General features: G+C 36.7%; 1 protein-coding gene across 2 annotated transcripts in view; it reads right to left on the reverse strand.

Moving 5' to 3' along the window:
- BMS1 (BMS1 ribosome biogenesis factor) overlaps nucleotides 1-18,880 on the reverse strand; it is a 79,874-nt gene that overhangs the window by 10,739 nt on the left and 50,255 nt on the right. For both annotated transcript variants that reach the window (XM_047073146.1, XM_047073147.1), the window contains one exon: nucleotides 14,614-14,695. In XM_047073146.1, coding sequence (XP_046929102.1) covers nucleotides 14,614-14,695 — 82 coding nt within the window. The remainder of the gene's footprint in view (nucleotides 1-14,613; nucleotides 14,696-18,880) is intronic.

Below are 18,880 nucleotides of genomic sequence, written 5' to 3' on the forward strand. Positions count from 1 at the left end.
GCATGTGACACTCTAGCATTACCACATGCACTGTGCACTCTGAAGCCCAAACCTCATTTTTACCCTTCTTATTGCTACACACCCCAGGAGAATCCTATACATACATAGCCTTCTTTTTCTTGTTAAATTATCAGTATTTCATTACCTGTTTAAAATTTTTTTTTAATGTTTATTTTTGAGAGAGAGACAGAGAGACAGAGCTTGAGTAGGGAAGGGCCAGAGAGAGACTGAGACACAGAATCTGAAGCAGGCTCCAGGCTCCAAGCTGTCAGCACAGAGCCTGACATGGGGCTCAAACTCACGAACTGTGAGATCATGAACTGAGCTGAAGTCGGACACTTAACCGACTGAGCCACCCAGGCACCACTTTCATCACCTGTTTAGATGAAGCAAATGGACACCCGCATTTCCTTACTTTACTTCAATAGCTCACTTAACCAAGAGCGATCTTCCTAACACACGTGATAAACACTCTGTAGCAGAGACGCACACAGAGATGCGTAGATTACCCTGCAGGTGAGTCCCCAAGACCAACAGTAACCCAAAAGTGACATGAAAAAAACATGGCTTGATTAATAAATCCCACATGGGAAAAAGAGTCTGAAAGTAAGATCAACACAGCACAATGAGTGACATATCTAGGAAAAGTCTCAGATTACATAAAATACAGCCTTTAGAGTAAGACTGGTAGCTAAAACAGTGCCAAACCACATGCAGAGCTCATTAATTCATTCATCCTTTTGTTTTCGGAACTCCTAAGTTTAGCTCTGGGTCCTATCCTTAAAAGAAAAAGATACTGAAACTCCTTCAGGAAGCAGTATTTAGATAAAACATTTTCATATAAAAAAGAGCCAAAGAACCAAAGAGCCAAGGAAGATACAATAGATGAGAAGATTCCATTTGTAATAAAAACAAAAAAAGGATAAAATACTTAGTAATGAGCCTAAAGAGAAATGTGCTGGAACTTTATTTTAAAAATTTAAAAAAGCGTTAATATGCTACCAAGGAACACATGGAATAACATTAGCTAACACTTTCAAGTGCTGTATATACCAGGCACTACTCTAAGTGTTTTACATGTCTTAACGACATTCTTCAACATGACCTAATTAAGTAGGTGTTATTAATGTTATCTACTAAACAAATATAGATTACCATATATTTGAAAAAGATGACTCAATATCAGGAAGCTGTCAATTCTCCCTTCACCAGTTATAATAAAAACCACCACCAAGAAAAAGACCACTTATGGAATGGGAGAAGATATTTGCAAATGACATATCCAATAAAGGGTTAGTATCCAAAATATATAAAGAACTTATACAACTCAACACCCAAGAAAACAAATAATCCAATTAAACGTGGGCAGAAGATATGAATACACATTTCTACAAAGAAGACAAACAGATGGCCAAAAGACACATGAAATGATGCTCAATATCACTTATCATCAGGGAAATGCAAATCAAAAACCACAATATCACCCTACACCTGTCAGAATGGCTAAAATCAACAACACAAGAAACAAGTGCTGGTGAGGATGTATAAAAAAAGGAACGTCTTGCACTGTTGGTGGGAATGCAAGCTAGAAAGACAACATGGAGGTTCCTCAAAAAATTTAAAATAGAACTACCATATGATCCAGTAACCGTACTACTGGGTATTTACCCAAAGAATATGAAAATACTAATTCAAAAGGAATATGCATCCCTTTGTTTATTGTAGCATTATTTACAACAGCCAAGTTATGGAAGCAGCCCAAGTGTCTATCAATAGATGTATATAAAGATGTGGTATAAATATACAACGGAATATTATTCAGCCATAAAAAAGAATGAAATATTGCCATATGTAACAACATGAATGAATCTAGAGAGCACAATGCTAAGTGAAATAAGTCAGAGAAAGGCAAATACCATATGATTTCACTCATGTGTAAAATTTAGGAAACAAAACAAATGAATAAAGGGGGAAAAAGAGACAAACCAAAAGCCAGACTCGTAACTAGAGAGAACAAATAGATGGTTACCAGAGGGGAGGTGAGTGGGAGGTAAGTGAAAAGGGTGAAGGAGATTAAGTGCATACTTACCATGGTGAGCACTGAATAATATACAGAATTGTTGAATCACTACATTATACACCCGAAACTAATATAACACTGTATGTTAAGCATACTGGAATTAAAATGCAAACAAAACAAAACACCACCAAGAATTTCTGGTCTGGAAAAGATAGTATAGACATTTTCTTCTGTTCCTCCCAACTAAGTATAACCAACTCCAGAAATAACACAAGAGCCTAAGGAAAACCAAAGTACTCTGAAAGGTAGAAAGAAACAGAGAGCTGGCGAGGGTCCCCAGGACCAGAGGAATGACATAATGACCAGTAGCTCACTACACCCACAGAAAGGCAACTCAGAGCCACTGTTTCCCAACCTCCAAGCTAGCAACCGAAGGTAGACCAGATAGACTCATTTCCTACCCCAGACAAATTTGGATCTCAGCAACACTGGACAAACAAGGCAGCACTGGCAAAGAAGTGCTTTGAGAGCCCCACTGACAATAAGTGATGAGAAGTGTTCACCTTCCCTGAAGAGCTTGAATATCCTTTCCTCCACACCAAGATATACTAGGTGGCCAAGGGCTACTGGCAAAGGGACATTCTGCCACGCCTGAGACTCTCCTCCCTCATCTAAAAACAACGTGTGCCCAGGCAGGACCAGCAAAGATCCTCCTACAACAAGCAAACTTGCCCCACAAGCCAAGACAACCTTCCCCTACCTAGCCAAACCAGGGGCCCAGACTGAGGAAGCTCCTCTGTCCTCTCAAACAGCACCTGCAGAGAGACCAATGGCATAAGATAAACTAAGCAGATCAAAATAGCACCACAAAGGCTCTAAAATTAAATTGTCATTAGAACCACCGTCCACAAAGTACACCAGGACCTGCACACTAAACCCAAACAGGATGACTGCCTGCCAAAATAAAAAAATTACACAGGACCAAGTGTCTCCTAACGTAATAACCTAAATGTGCAGGACACAATAGAAAATCACTTTGTCATACCCAAAACTGGGAAAATTATAAGTATAATGTGAAAAGACAACTAACTGACTGACACCAACACTAAAATGAATCAGATGTTGAAACTATCTAAAATCTTACAGAAGCCATTACAAAAATGCTTCATCAAGCAACTACAAATCTTATGGCAACAACCCAAAAACTGAAAATCTCAGCAAAGAAACTGAAGAACCAAACAAATTATAGAACTGAAAAATGCAATGAAAGAAATTTAAAAGCTTGCTAGATGGGATCAATAGTAAGAGTGGAGATGACAGAGGACAGAACCAGAGAACCTGAGGCTAGATCAACAGAATTCACCTAGTCTGAACAACATAGAGGGAAATAACCAAAAAACAAATGAATAGAGCCTCACAGACTTGTCAGACAGAAACAAAAGATCCACCACTTATGAGATCTCACAAGGATACTGGGGTTGAAAGAAATAATGATTGAAGCTTCTCAAATTTGGTAAAAGACATAAACTTACAGATTCAAGAAGCTGAGAAAATTTCAAACAGAGTAAATCCAATGACATCTATACCAAACTTCTGAAAACGGAAAGCAAAGATAAAATCTCGAGAGCAGCTAGAAAGAAATGACAGATTACCTGTAGAGGCACACCATCAAAATGACAGTGCTTTTCTCCTCTGAAATCATGAAGGCCAGAGGAAGTGGTACAATATTTTTTATGTGCTGAAGAAAAGAACGCTTTGCTATGAATTCTACATCCAGTGAAACTACCCTTCTGAAATAGAGGGGGAAAAGACATTCTCAGATGGAGAACTACAGGAATTTGTCAATAGCAGACCTCCCTTGAAAAATGGCTGAAGAAAGTTCTTAAACAGGAAATTATAAAAGGAGAAATCTGGGACCATCAGGAAAAAAAGAAAAAACAAACAACAGAAATAAAGATACATACAACAAACTAGCCTTCTTATGAGTTTTTAAAATCATATTCAATGATTGAAAAAAAATTATAACATTAATATTCAAGCCAATAATATTTAAATGTAGGAAAGATAAAGGGACCTAAATGGAAAAAAGGTTTCCATATATTACCCAAAATGGTAAAATGTTGGCACTAGTAGGCTACTATATTACAATGAGCAACCACTACAAAAACTATACAAAAAGATACTCTCAAAAACACTGAAAACATATCAAGATAGAGGGAAGAAAATGAAAACAGAAGAAAAACAGAAAAAAATAGAAAAACTAAAGCCAGAGTAAACAAACAACAAAATCAGGGCACCTGGGTGGTATATAGTCAGTTGAACGTCCGACTCTTGATTTTGGCTCAGGCCGTGATCCCAGGGTTGTGGGATCCAGCCCTATATAGAGGCTCCACACTCACTGTGGAGCCTGCTTGAAATTCTCTCTCTCCCTCTGCCCCTCTCCCAGACTCGCATGCTCTCTCTCTCTCAAGAAAAAAAATAAAATATCAGACTTAAGCAATTACATATCAGTAAGTACCTTAAATGTAAATGGCATAATGTACCAATCAAAATACAGACAAATACAGAGAGGACAGAAACACATAAAACTATTATATATGCTATTTACAAGAAATTCCTTTCAGATTTAATGACCCAAGTAAGCTGCAAATAATGGAGAAATATATACCATGCAACTCATCTTTTAAAAAAAGCAAGAATGGTTATATTAATATGTCATAAAATAAACTTCGGAGCAAAGAAGAGGATCAGGGCCAAAGAAGGACTTAACTGAACTGTAAGACCTAACATTTCATGTGCTTCCTTGACATCTTTGAGCCTCACAGGGTCTCAAAGACTTAGTTGTGAGCAGGCCTGCCAGCCATGTTCCTGCCCTACAAGAAAGGCTCCCCACCCTGTTAGTTCTTTTTCAGTTGGACCACCTGCACCCTACCTACTCCTCAACCTAATACATTTCACTTCACCTCTCTGCCAGCCCACGAATTTATTCAGACACATTAATTACATCACCTCAAGGGAACCAATCGTCATCCTATGCTATTTAGGTGCAAAGCCTGCCTCCCAAAGCCCCCTGGTTGTTCAATCCCTGTGTGGCATGCAGTGTTCTCTTCCCTCAGGCTGTGAGCATATGTGACTGATAAACTGTTGTCAATCACATCTGTCCACTGTCAGGTGCTGTGTGTTTGGCCTTCTCCATAACCCTAGAGCGGGAATCTCTCCCTCACCAATGGGGTAAATAGGAGGTGACCATAATACATAGCAATAAAAGGATCAATCTACCAGAAAGACATAATAATCCTAAATGTGTGTGCATCAAACAGAACCTCAAATATAAAAAGCAAAAATTGATAGAGCTGCAAGAGATAGGTAAGTCCAGAATTATACTTGGAAACTTCAACATCCTCCTCTCAGCAACTGATAAAACTAGTCAGAAAATCACCAAAGATGGAGCACCTGGGTGGCTCAGTCAATTGAGTGTCTGACTTTGGCTCAGGTCATGATCTTGTGATTTGAGACTTCGAGCCCCACATCGGGCTCTCTGCTGTCAGTGCAGAGCCCACTTCAGATCCTCTGTCTTCCTCTCTCTCTGGTCTTCCCACACTCACTCTCTCTCCCTCTCTCTCTCAAAAATAAACCTTTTTTAAAAAATCACGAAAGATATAGAAAACTTAATATAACCAACCTAACAGAATCTGACATATATAGAACACTATACCCAACAATTTTTAAAGTACCCACAGAACATCTACCAACACAGGGCACGGTCTGGGTAATAAAGTGAATCTAAACAAATGTAAAAGATTTGAAATCGTAAGGGGATGTTCTTATAATATAATGTAATTAAATTGAAAATCAGTAACAGAAAGACAAGAAAATTTCTAAACATTTTGTAGTTAAATAACACACTAAATAATGCACGAGTCAAAGAGAAGTCTCAAAGGAAATTCATGAAAACGAAAATACAACATAAGAAAATTTGGGCAAAACAATTAAGCAATGCTGAGAGAGTAATTTACAGCACTAAATACTCACAGCAGAAATGAGAAAAGGTCTTACACCAATAATCTAAGCAGACTGAAAAGTACAAAATAACCTAACACAAGCAAAGAACAGAAATAATAAAGATATGAGCAGAAACCAACAAAATTAAAAACTGGAACACAGATATGAAACCAAAAGCTGATTATTTGAAAAAAAAAATCAACAAAATTAATAAACGTTACTGACAAAGAAAAAGGAGGACACAAATCACCAGTATCAAGAATGAAATGGGGGCATGTGGGTGGCTCAGTCAGTCAGCTAAACATCCAACTGGCAATTTCGGCTCAGGTCATGATCTCACAGTTTGTGAGTTCAAGCCCCATGTCGGGCTCCACACTGGCAATGCAGAACCTGCTTGGGATTCTCTGTCTCCCTCTCTCACTGCCCCTCCCCTGCTCGTGCTCTCTTGCTCTCTCAAAATAAATAAACAAACTTAAAACAAACAAACAAACAAACAAAAAACAGAACAAAATAGGATTATCACAACAGATTCTGCAGCTATTGAAAGGTTATTGGATGAACACTAGGATTACTACCCACTCATAATACCCAAGCTAGCTTCTTGGAGAAGGCACTTAATGAAACTTCCACTTCCCCAAAGCCTTCGAAATTCCTTGAAAACCAGATAGCAAAATTTGGACAAGATGGAATAAACTAAATTATTTAAAGTATCCTATAACTATTAATGAAATAAAATTTGTCATTACAACTGCCAAGAAAGAAATCTCCAGGCCCTGACCTTTTCACTACAGATTATACCAAATACTTAAAAAATTACATTCTAATTCTATACAATCTCTCCCAGGAAACAGAAAATTGGGAACACTTTGCAACTCATTTTATGAAGCCAGTATTATTCCAATACCCAAACTAAATGAAGATGGTACCAAAAAAAAAAAAAAACCCAAAACAAAAAACCAACAACACTATAGACCAGTATTTCATAAACTTAGATGCAAAATCCCTTCACAAAATACTATCAAATAGGGGCACCTGGGTGGTGCAGTCGGTTAAGCGTCCGACTTCAGCCAGGTCACGATCTCGCGGTCCGTGAGTTCGAGCCCTGCGTCGGGCTCTGGGCTGATGGCTCAGAGCCTGGAGCCTGCTTCCGATTCTGTGTCTCCCTCTCTCTCTGCCCCTCCCCCGTTCATGCTCTGTCTCTCTCTGTCCCAAAAATAAATAAACGTTAAAAAAAAAAAATACTATCAAATAAAGTTCAAAAACATATACAAAGAATTATATATTGGGATGCCTGGGTGGCTTAGTTAGGCGTCTGACTTCAGTTCACGTCATGATCTCATGGTTTGTGGGTTCGAGCCCCATGGCGGGCTTGATGTGGACTCAGAGCCTGGAGCCTGATTCGAGTTCTGCATCTCCCTCTTTCTCTGCCCTTCCCCTGCTTGTGCCTTTTTCTCTCTCTCTCTCAAAAATAAATACAAATAAATAAACCTTAAAAAAAAAAAAGAATTCTATATCATGACCAAGTGGGATTTATTCCAGTATGCAAAGCTGGTTCAAAATTCAAAAACTGGGGCACCTGGGTGGCTCAGTCAGTTAAGTGTCCAACTTTTGGTTTTAGCTCTGGTCATGATCCCAGTTTGTGAGTTCGAGCCCTGAGTCAGGCTCCGTGCTGGTAGTGTACAGCCTGCTTGGGATTCTCTCTCTCCCTCTCAAAATAAGCAAATAATCTTAAAAAATTCAAAAATTAATCAATGTAATTTACTGTATCAAAATTCATACATGAAAAAAATTAATATATGAATAAAATTCATATGATCATATCAACTGACACTGAAAGGCATTTGAAAAAATTTACTACCCATTCATAATTAAAAAAAAAAAAGAAAAAGCACCTCCCAGTATACCAGGAATAGAGAGAAATGGAACACATAAAGAGCATCTAGAGAAAAAACAAACTAACATCATACATAACAGTGAAAACCATTGGGAAAAAGGCAGAATTTCCTCTTAGCACTAATCCTAGTCATTACATATAAAAAAATTAAAAATAAATATAAATATATTTAACATACATATAATTATAATTGCACTGCTGGTATTTACCCAAAAAATATAGAAACACTAATTCAAAAGGTACACGCACCCCATGTTTATTGCAGCGTTATCTACAATAGCCAAATTATAGAAGCAGCCCAAGTGTCCACTGACAGATAAATGGATAAAGAAGATATACGTATATGTGTGTATATATATATATATATATATATATATATATACACACATACACACACACATACACACACACACACAATGGAATATTATTCAGCCGTCAAAAGAATGAAATCTTGCCATCTGCAACAACATAGATGGATCTAGAGAGTACAATACTAAATGAAGTAAGTCAGAGGAAGATAAATATGATTTCACTCATATGTGGAATTTAAGAAACAAAACAAACAAGCAAAGGAAAAGAGAGACAAACCAAGAAACAGACTCTTAGTGATAGAGAACAAACAGATAGTTACCAGAGGTGAGGGAACTAGGGGGAGAGGGATTAAAGAGTACACTTACTATGATAAATAAATAAACAAACAAAATGATTATTAATAAATAAAAATAAACGGCACACAGGTTGAAAAGAAACAAATGATACTGTCCCTATTTGTAGATAACACAATTGTCTATGTAGAAAATCCCAAGCAATCTACAACAACAAAAATCCTCTCACAACTAATAAGTGAGTTCAGCAAAATAAGATAAACACACAAAAATCAATCAAAATGAAATACTAAAGTATAAACTTATCAAAATATATTCATTATCAGGATGCTGAAAATTACAAAATACTTATGAAGGAAATTAAAGACAAATAAATGGAGAGACATACCATGCTCCTGAATTAGAATACTCAAAATAGTAAAGATTCTCCCCAGTTAATCTATGTTTAATGCAATTCCTATCAAAATCCCAGCAGGTTTTCTGTAGACACAGACAAGATTATAAAATTTATACACAAAGTCACAGGCCCAAGGATAAACCAATCTTGAAAAAGAAGAATAAAGTGAGAGGAATCATTCTACCCACTATTAATGTTTACTACATAATCACAGTAACCAAGATATGGGTGGAAGGACTGCACATGAATCAATGGAACCCAGAAATAAACCCAACGATGCTCAACTAATTTTTTTTTTACAAAGGTGCAAAAGCAAATAAATGAAAGAAAAAATGCTGGAGGAATATACACCTCAGGCAAAAAACATAACCTTTAACCTAAACCTCACACTTTATAAAGAAATCAAGATAGATCACTATCATACATGGAAAAGAACAGTTTAGGGGCACCTGGGTGGCTCAGTCAGTTAAGCGTCCGACTTCAGCCAGGTCACGATCTCGCGGTCCGTGAGTTCGAGCCCCGCGTCGGGCTCTGTGCTGACTGCTCAGAGCCTGGAGCCTGTGTCCGATTCTGTGTCTCCCTCTCTCTCTGCCCCTCCCCCGTTCATGCTCTGTCTCTCTCTGTCCCAAAAATAAATAAACGTTGAAAAAAAATTTTTTTTAAAAGAAAAGAACAGTTTAAAACTTTTGGAAAACATAGGCACCTGGGTGGCTCAGTCAGTTAAGCTTCTGACTCTTGATTTCAGCTCAGGCCACGGTCTTACGGTTTTGTGAGTTTGAGCCCTGCGTTGGCTCTGTGCACTGACCACACGCAGAGTCTGCTTGGGACTCTCCCTCTCCTCCCTTTCTCTCTGTCCCTTTCCTGTTCACGCTCTCTCTCTGTCTACCTCAAAATGAATAAACAAGCTTAAAAAAAAAATAGGAGAAAAGCTTCAGGATCTAGGAATAGAAAGTAATTCCTGGACTTGACATTATTCCTAAAAGTGAAAAAATGATAAACTGGACCTCATCAAAATTAAAAAGTTTTGCTCTGTGAAAGGAACTATATTAAGAAAATGAAAAGATAAGCTACACACTAGGAGAAAACATCTGCAAACCACATATCCAATAATGGAATAAAATACATAAAGAACTCTCAATATTCAACAGTAAAAAAAAAAAAAAAAAAATCCAGTAAGAAAAAGGGCAAAAGACATCCACAAATATTTTGTAAAAGAATACATTGCAAATTATAAAATGCAGCAAAAATGGCAAAATGCTCAACATCATTAGCCATCAGGGAAATATAAAATGAAACCACAGTGAAATATCACTATCAGATTAGCTAAAATAAATAATAGGACACTGAATACTGGCAAGAACGTGAAGAAACTGGATCATTCATATATTGCTGGTGGAAATACAAAACAGCCCAACTACTCTGGCAGTTTCCTATAAAGCTAAGTATGCAATTACCATACAGCCCAGCAACTGTATTCTTAGGCATTCATCCCAGAAAAATAGGAAGTTTATATTTATATAAAAATCTGTACACAAATGTTCATAGCAGTTCAATTCTCAAAAGTCAAAAACTAGAAACAACCCAGATGTACTTCAGTGGGTGAATGGTTAAACAAAATGCTACATCCTTATCAGGGAATATTACTCTGCAATAAAAAGGAATGAACTACAGTCACATGGAACAACTTGGATGGACCTCTCTAGGAACTATGATGAACAGGAAAAAAAAAAATCAATCATAAAAAGTTACATATTCTATGATTCTATTTAACATTCTTAAAAATTATAAAACTGTAGAAATGAAAAACAGGTAAGTGGCTGATGGGTCAGAACTTGGGGATGGGTGACAGAAAGGAGCTAAATGTATTTATAAGAGTAATACAAGGTATCCTTATGGTGATGGAAATGTTCTGTCTGGTAACTGTATGTAGACACATAAACCTACACGAACTAAATACAGAGAACTAAACACACACACAAACAACACATATGAGCATAAGTAAAACTGGGGAAATCTATATAAGATCAGCAGATGTTATCAACGTTAATATACAGGTTGTGGTCTTATACTATACAGTACCCAATACAAGATACAAGAAATCTATCTGTATGAAATATATATTAAAAAAGCTATGCATTATAAATGAGTGATTTGGCATGGTTGCAGGATAGGAGATTAATATACAAAAATCAGCCATTTCGTGTAATAACAAGTGCCAACTAAAATTAAAATATCATTTAAATATTAATAACAATACAAAATATTTAGGAATACATTTGTTAAGAAATAAGTGAGAACAGCATCCTAAAATCACTGCTAAAAGAAATTAAAAAACAGAGGCACCTGGGTGGCTCAATTGGTTAAGCGGCTGACTTCGGCTCAGGTCACGATCTCATGGTTCGTGAGGTCGAGCCCCGTGTCGGGGTCTGTGCTGACAGCTCAGAACCTGGAACCCGCTTTGGATTCTGTGTCTCCCTCTCTCTCTGCCCCTCCCCCACTCACACTCTGTGCCTCTCTCAAAAATAAACATTAAAAAAAATTAAAAAACAAAATAAATGGAGAGATTTACTTATGTTCATAGATCAGAAAATTCAATATTGTTAAAATGTCAATTTCCCCAAAATTGTTTTACAAATTCCACAAAATCCCAATCAAAACTGCAGGGGTTTTTTCTGGTAGCAATGGGTAACTCATCTTAAAACTTAAATGGAAGTGCAAGGGACCCAAAATCGCCAGGGACCCAAAATTGCCAGAACAACTTTGGAAAAAGAATAAAATTTGAAGACTTAAAATACCTAATTTCAAGATTAATTATAAAGCTGTAATAGTGCAGGGACACCTGGGTGGCTTAGTCGGTGAAGCATCCAACTCTTGGTTTCAAGCTCAGGTTATGATCTCATGGTTCGTGGGTTTGAGCCCTGTGTCAGGCTCTACACTGCCAGTGCAGAGCCTGCTTGGGATTCTCTCTCTCTCCCTCTCTCTGCCCCTCCCCTGCTCGTGTTCTCATTCTCTCTCTCAACATAATAAACTTTAAAAATAAATAAATAAAAATAAGTTAAGCTATATATAACAGTGCAGTATTGCTATAAAAATAAACAAATATATGAATGGAACAGAGCCCAGAAATCTTGCCCATATATGGTCAACCAATGAAAGGCAATTCATTGTGGGTAAAGGACAGTCTTCAATAAATAGTGCTGGAAAAAGTGGATATCCATAAGCAAAAATAAAAGGAAACCTTGATCCATACCTAATACCACATAAAAAATTAACTCAAAATGGATCACAGAACTAAATGTAAACCTAAAACTGTAAGAGTCATAGAAGAAAATATACAACCTTGAGTGGGGCAAAGATTTCTTAAATACATTATCAAAAGCACAGTCCGTTAAAAAAAATACGGCCTTCATCAAAATCAAAAACTTTTGTTCTGCAAAAGACACCATTGAAAATATGAAAAACAGGGGTAGCTGGGTGGCTCAGCTGGTTAAGCATCCAACTTCAGCTCAGGTCATGATCTCATGCTTCGTGAGTTCAAGCCCCACATCAGGCTCTGTGCTGACAGCTCAGAACCTGGAGCCTGCTTTGGATTCTGTGTCTCCCTCTCTCTCCCCTTCTCTCAAAAATAAATATTAAAAAAAAGGTTTTTTTTAGGGGCGCCTGGGTGGCTCAGTTGGTTAAGCGTCTGACTTCAGCTCAGGTCAGGATCTTACGGTTCATGAGTCTGGGCCCCACACTGGGCTCTGTGCTGACAGCTCAGAGCCTGAAGCTTTGCTTTGGATTCTGTGTCTCCCTCTCTCTCTGCCCCTCCTCTGCTCGTACTCTGTCTCTCTCTCTCTCTCTCTCTCAAAAAAATTAACATTAAAAAAAAATTAAAAAAAATTTTTTTAAATATGAAAAGACAAACTACACACTGGGCAAAAATAATTAAAATCACAAGTGATAAATGACTTAAGGAAATTAAATAGATTAAAATACTGGACAAGAGGTTTGACATTCACCAAAGAAGAAACAGATGGAAAATAAGCACACAAAAATGCTCAATATCATTAGTCATTAGGAAAATACACAATAAAACCATGAGGTATCATTCTATATCTAAAACTAAAAAGACTATATCAAGTATTGGCAAGGATGTAGAATAACTGGAAGTCTCATAAAGTGCTAATGGCAATACAAAATGATACAATCACTTAGAAAAACAATTTGGCTATTTCTTAAAAAATTAAACATACATCTGCCATATCCATTTAACCCACTGTGAGATATGTACTCAAGAGAAATCAAAGCAGTTGTTCATGCAAAAACTTGTGTAAGAATGTTCACAGTAGCTTTATTTGCAATAGCCAAAGCCCAGAAATAACCTAAATGTCCACCAACAGGTGAACAAACTGCAGTGCATCATACAATGGAATATTACTCACTAATGAAAAGAAATTAAGTATTCAGCAATAAAAAGGGATGAAGATGCAAGAGCATGAACATATCTCAAAATAATTATGCTGAGTAGAAGTTAGCCAGAAAAGGGCACATCCTGTATGATTCCATTTATATAAAATTCTAGAGGGTACAAATTACTGTATAGTGACAGAAAGCAGGTGAGTGGTTAAAAGCACTCAAACACACATAAATGAAGAAGGATAAATATCCTTTAAAGAATAATTTGCAAATCAGAAAAAAAAATATATCTACATCTACATCTACATCTATATCTATATCTATATCTGTATCTATGTATCTATATATCCCATTAGAAAAGTGAGCAAAGAACACAAAGAATTCACCAAAGAAATGCCATACCCAACACATCTGAAAGAAATATTCTCATTTACTGGTAATCAAAAGAATGCCAGTTATAAATTTAAGAAACAATTTTCCTTTATCAAACTGCCAAAAATAACATTTTTTTATGGGTGGTATTCAATATTGAATGAAAGCAGTAAAATGTTAAGTACTAAGATACACTGCTTATGGGCACATAAGTAAGAACAACTTTCTGAAAAAGCTTTTGGCAGTTGTGGTCCATAGAAATCACTCAATAATTCTAACTTTTATGAATCTAACTTATGAAAATAAAAAATGTGATCCAAGACTTATTTCAAGGTGGCCCAGTGTAGAGTTAATTATAATACAGGCAAAGTAAATTGCTTAAATGACAAACTGCGAACTGAATTAGGATATGACAGAATAAAATCACAAACATGAAACCTTTGAAAAAATTTAACAACACAGTATATATAAAGTAGAATTATAACTAGAAAAATTTTAAATTTATAAAAAACTAGAAGGAAAAAAATCTCAAAAAATTAATAAAGGTTTTTTTAACATAGGCGGAGATTATGGTATGACATGAACTTTGTATTCTAAATGTTCTACAATGTATACTACCTTCATCATTAACAGAAAATGTTGAGTACATTTTTCACACACACACAAATCCATTTTTAACAAACACATGATAAAAGTTATGGAAAGCTTCTTACTTTTCTTCAAGGTCCACATCTAATAAGTCAGTTAACCAAGGGAAGAAAGTAAGATCACGATAAAAAGAGGAACCAGAATACTACCCATAAACTCCTCTGTCAGCATTCCCCAAAGCATTTCACGTTTGCCTATTATTTCCAACCGTTAAAGATATGGAATAAAACAAAGTATAGATAACAGTCTTCTCTGAAGAACACTGTCCTTTACTTACCATCTTCTGCTAAGATCTTGGCTGCATCTTTATCATCTTCCCACTTCCCAGTCACAAAGCAATCTCTGATACTGTTCATGACCTTACACAAAAAAGTCAACACTTAGCTGACATGCTCCAATTACTCAACAAAACAAGTGCTATTAAGAAACAGTAGCAGGTGAAATACTTTAAATACTTTTCAAGACACACTTTTTTGGAAATTCTCATTTCAAGTTGGGTGAATGAGATAACCTTATCTTTGATGTAGATAGTATAACCACAGAGATAAAAACTTAAGTGTCTTAACATTAAACAATGGTTGGAGAAGTGCTATTAGCCCACTGACCTCATAAGTAAACAGATATTTACCAATGCAACTGATTTTCAAAGTTCATTAGTGTTCCTAAGGCAATACAGTTAGATAGCATTTAGGAAGTTGGTCTTACTATTTGTTAATCCAGACTTATTACGGTTATTTGAAAATTCAACTCTTTGGCCAATGATAATATTCTGACAATGGCAAAATGTCTTATATGAGCACAACAGGGCAAAAAGTACTGATGAGGATCCCAGTCTCGGACCCGCTGGGTCATCTAGTATATACATGTAGTAGATTCTGGGTACCCCTCTTAAATATAGTAAAGCCTTGTACATAACTCTCTGTTTCACAGTCTGTTTCCTGGGGAACCTAAGATAGCACATGTCATTTACTACCAAGGCTTCAAAAAGCACACTTATAGAAATCTTCAGACAGGTCCTGGCTTTCACCTCAATCACATTCTGGTCATGAATCATGTTTTTCATACACAACCTCACTCTCAAAGAGTAGCCTTGAGGCTAGCATGATTACAATGGATACAGAATCAAATTCGTTAGCGTTGGTGGTATAGTGGTGAGCATAGCTGCCTTCCAGAATCAAATTCGTTCATTTACTCATTCCTTCATGCCTATAATCACTCACCAAATATTTAAAGAAAATCTGCTCTGTGCTCAGAAGCTTTGCAGGGCACTGAAGGATGAAAAACTGTTAGAAGAAAATCCTTACTTAATGAAGATTAACAACTGACTTAGGGGAACCAAAGACCAAAAAATAATAAAAGAGACCTTTGGTGATAAAAACACTAAACAAACTAAGAGTAGAAGGGAACTTCCTCCACCTGATCAAGAGCATCCATAAAAAAACCCCACAGCTAGCATCACACTAAATGGTGAAAACTGAGGGCTTTCCCCCTAAGATGAGAAGTAAGACAAGGATGTCTCCTCTGACCACTTCTATTCAACACTGTACTAGACGTTCTAGACCGGACAATTAGGCAAGAGACTGAAATAAATGCATCTAGTTTAGAAAGGAAAACTACCTCTACTCACAAATGATATGATCCCATATATAGCAAATCCTAAGGAATCCACTGAAAAACTATCAGAATAAATGAGATCAGCAAGGTTGCAAAATACAAGATCAATATAACAACAATAAATTTTGTTTCTATACACCAGCAATGAGCAATCCAAAAATGAAATTGAGAGAACAGCTCCTTTTGCAATGGTATTGAAAACAATACTAGGAATAAATTCAACAAAAGAAGGTCAGAGCTTATACCCTGACAACTAAAAAATGTTCTTAAAAGAAATCAAAGAGCAGGGGTGCCTGGGTGGTTCAGTCAGTTAAGTGTCCGACTTTGGCTCAGGTCAAGATCTCACAGTTCATGAGTTTGAGCCACGTGTCGGGCTCTGTGCTGACAGCTTGGAGCCTGGAGCTTGCTTCAGATTCTGTGTCTCCCTCTCTCTCTCGCTCTCTGCCCCTCCCCGTTCACAATCTCTCTCTCTCAAAAATAAATAAACATTAAAAAAATTTAAAAAAATGAAATGAAATGAAAGAGCCAAATAAACGGAAAGGCAGCCCATGTTAATGTAACAGAAGACTGAATATTGTTAAGATATCAATACTATCCAAAGTGATCTACAGATTCAATGCAATCCCTATTAGAATCCCACTTGGCTTCTTTGGAGAAATGGAAAAGCTGATTCAAAAATACAGAAAACACAAAGGATCCAGAAAAGGCAAAACAATCTTAAAAAAGAAAAATAAAGCTGGAGAACTCATGCTTTCCAATTTCAAAACTTACACAAAGCATTAGTAATCAAACAGTAAGGTACTGGCATAAAGAAAAATAGAAATCAGTGAAATATAATTAAGAGTCCATAAATAAGCCCATGTATCCATGGTGAAGTGATTTACACTCAGGGTGCCAAGACAAGGCAATCGGGAAAGAATAGTTTTTTCAACAAATGGTGCTAGGACAATTGGGTATCCACATGCAAGAGAATGAAGTTGAACTTTTCTCACACCAAATACTAACATTAACTTGAAATGGATCAATGACTTAAATATAAGAACCAAACTATAAAACTCTCAGAGTTTATAGGAGTAAACATAGGAGTAAACCTTCGTGATCTTGCATTTGGCAACTTTTTTTTAGATAGGATACCAAACATAGAAACAACAGAAACATAAACAAGTTAAACCTCATCAAAATTTAAAACTCTGCACTTCAAAGGGCACAGAAAAGACAACCTACAGAATGGGAGAAAATATTTGTAAATCACATACCTGACAAGTTGAATACATAAACAACTCTTACAACTCAATGACAAAAAGACAATGCAATTTTTTAAATGGCCAAACAGTAAGAATAGACATTTCTTTAAATGGCTAGTAAGCACATGAAAAGATGCCTGGGATGTTCAGGTAGCTCAGTTGGTTAAGCATTCAATGACCGGTTTTGGCTCAGATCATGATCTCATGGTTTGTGGGTTTGAGTCCCGTGTCAGGCTGTGCGCTGACAGTGCAAGAGCCTGCTTGGGATTCTCTCTCCCTCTGTCTCCCTTGCTCATGCTCTATCTCTCTCTCAAAATAAATAAATAAACATTAAAAAAAAAAAAAAAAAAGATGTCCAGCACCATAAGCTATCAGGGAAAGGCAAATCAAAGCTGCAATGAGATACTACTTCACACCAATAGAATGACTATAATAATAATTAAAAAATATATATGCAGATAATAACAAGTGTTGGTGAGGATGTGAGAAATCAGAAGCCACACACACTGCTGGTGAGAATGTAAACCTACGTAGCCACTTTTGAAAAGAGAAATGGGGAAACATGAGGAAAACAACTTTGTTTTCAGTAATCATATTAATAATAATACATGTAATGTTATTCTGACACTGTTTTGTACATAGGTAGGGTAAAGCAAATTAGTAATTTTCTAATTTCATCATCTTCAAAGTCAAATGGAATTAATTCTCTCGTGGAAAAACAAAGATACACATGTAAGATAAAAGAGGTTAAATAAGAACTCTGCAGGTCTGCATCTGAATTGGATTCTCCTAGCTCTGGTCACTGAAAGGCCTAGAAACAATGACCAATCCACAGCAGTGTGTATTCCTATGCCTAGACTGTGATGCTGAGATGCCATTTTCCTCTAAAAGGAATCAGGACTTCTTATGGCTGCTTCCAAGTCTGGCATCAGAAGTGTACGAGACGATGCTGCAACACCTCATCAGATCAGGCAGAAACAAAGCAATCAAAGACTACTAGGATCATGTCAAAAGAATCCAGGAACCCACTGGCCAGATATGGGATAAATTTATGAAAGAGTATCAAAAAGGATAACAAGTTCAGTGGAAGGAAACACTCAATGATATTAAATTCTATGAGCTGAAAATGATACTAAAAAAAAAAAAGTCACTTTTGGAGAATCATTCTGAAAACTAACAAAAAGAATCAAATATTCATCCTGCTTGTATAGAAATGGGTAAGCAAATAGATGAGGGGAAGTTTCCCTTTAGTGGGGTATTCCAGCTAATAAATTAAGAGCAATTTGAACAGAATATCACCATTTTACATCCTTAATAAATTAATGGATCTAGCTAGGCATTGAGGCTCAACAGATTTTATTTTATTTAAAAAAAAATTTTTTTTTAACGTTTATTTATTTTTGAGACAGAGAGCATGAACAGGGGAGGGAGGGTCAGAGAGAGAGGGAGACACAGAATCTGAAACAGGCTCCAGGCTCTGAGCAGTCAGCACAGAGCCGGACCCGGGGCTCGAATTCCCGGGCCGCGAGATCATGACTTGAGCCGAAGTCGGACGCTTAACCGACTGAGCCACCCAGGCACCCTGGCTCAACAGATTTTAAAATCGTAAGATGATTTTATGTGCCTCCTAAAAACAAACACCACAATCTATGGAGCAGTCTTGACAAAACAACAAAAATCAAACCT

This window comes from Lynx rufus, unplaced genomic scaffold, assembly GCF_022079265.1.
Source record: "Lynx rufus isolate CCGP_SWC_20201006 ecotype Redwood Valley unplaced genomic scaffold, mLynRuf1.p SCAF_11, whole genome shotgun sequence".
Classification (NCBI taxonomy): Eukaryota; Metazoa; Chordata; class Mammalia; order Carnivora; family Felidae; genus Lynx; species Lynx rufus.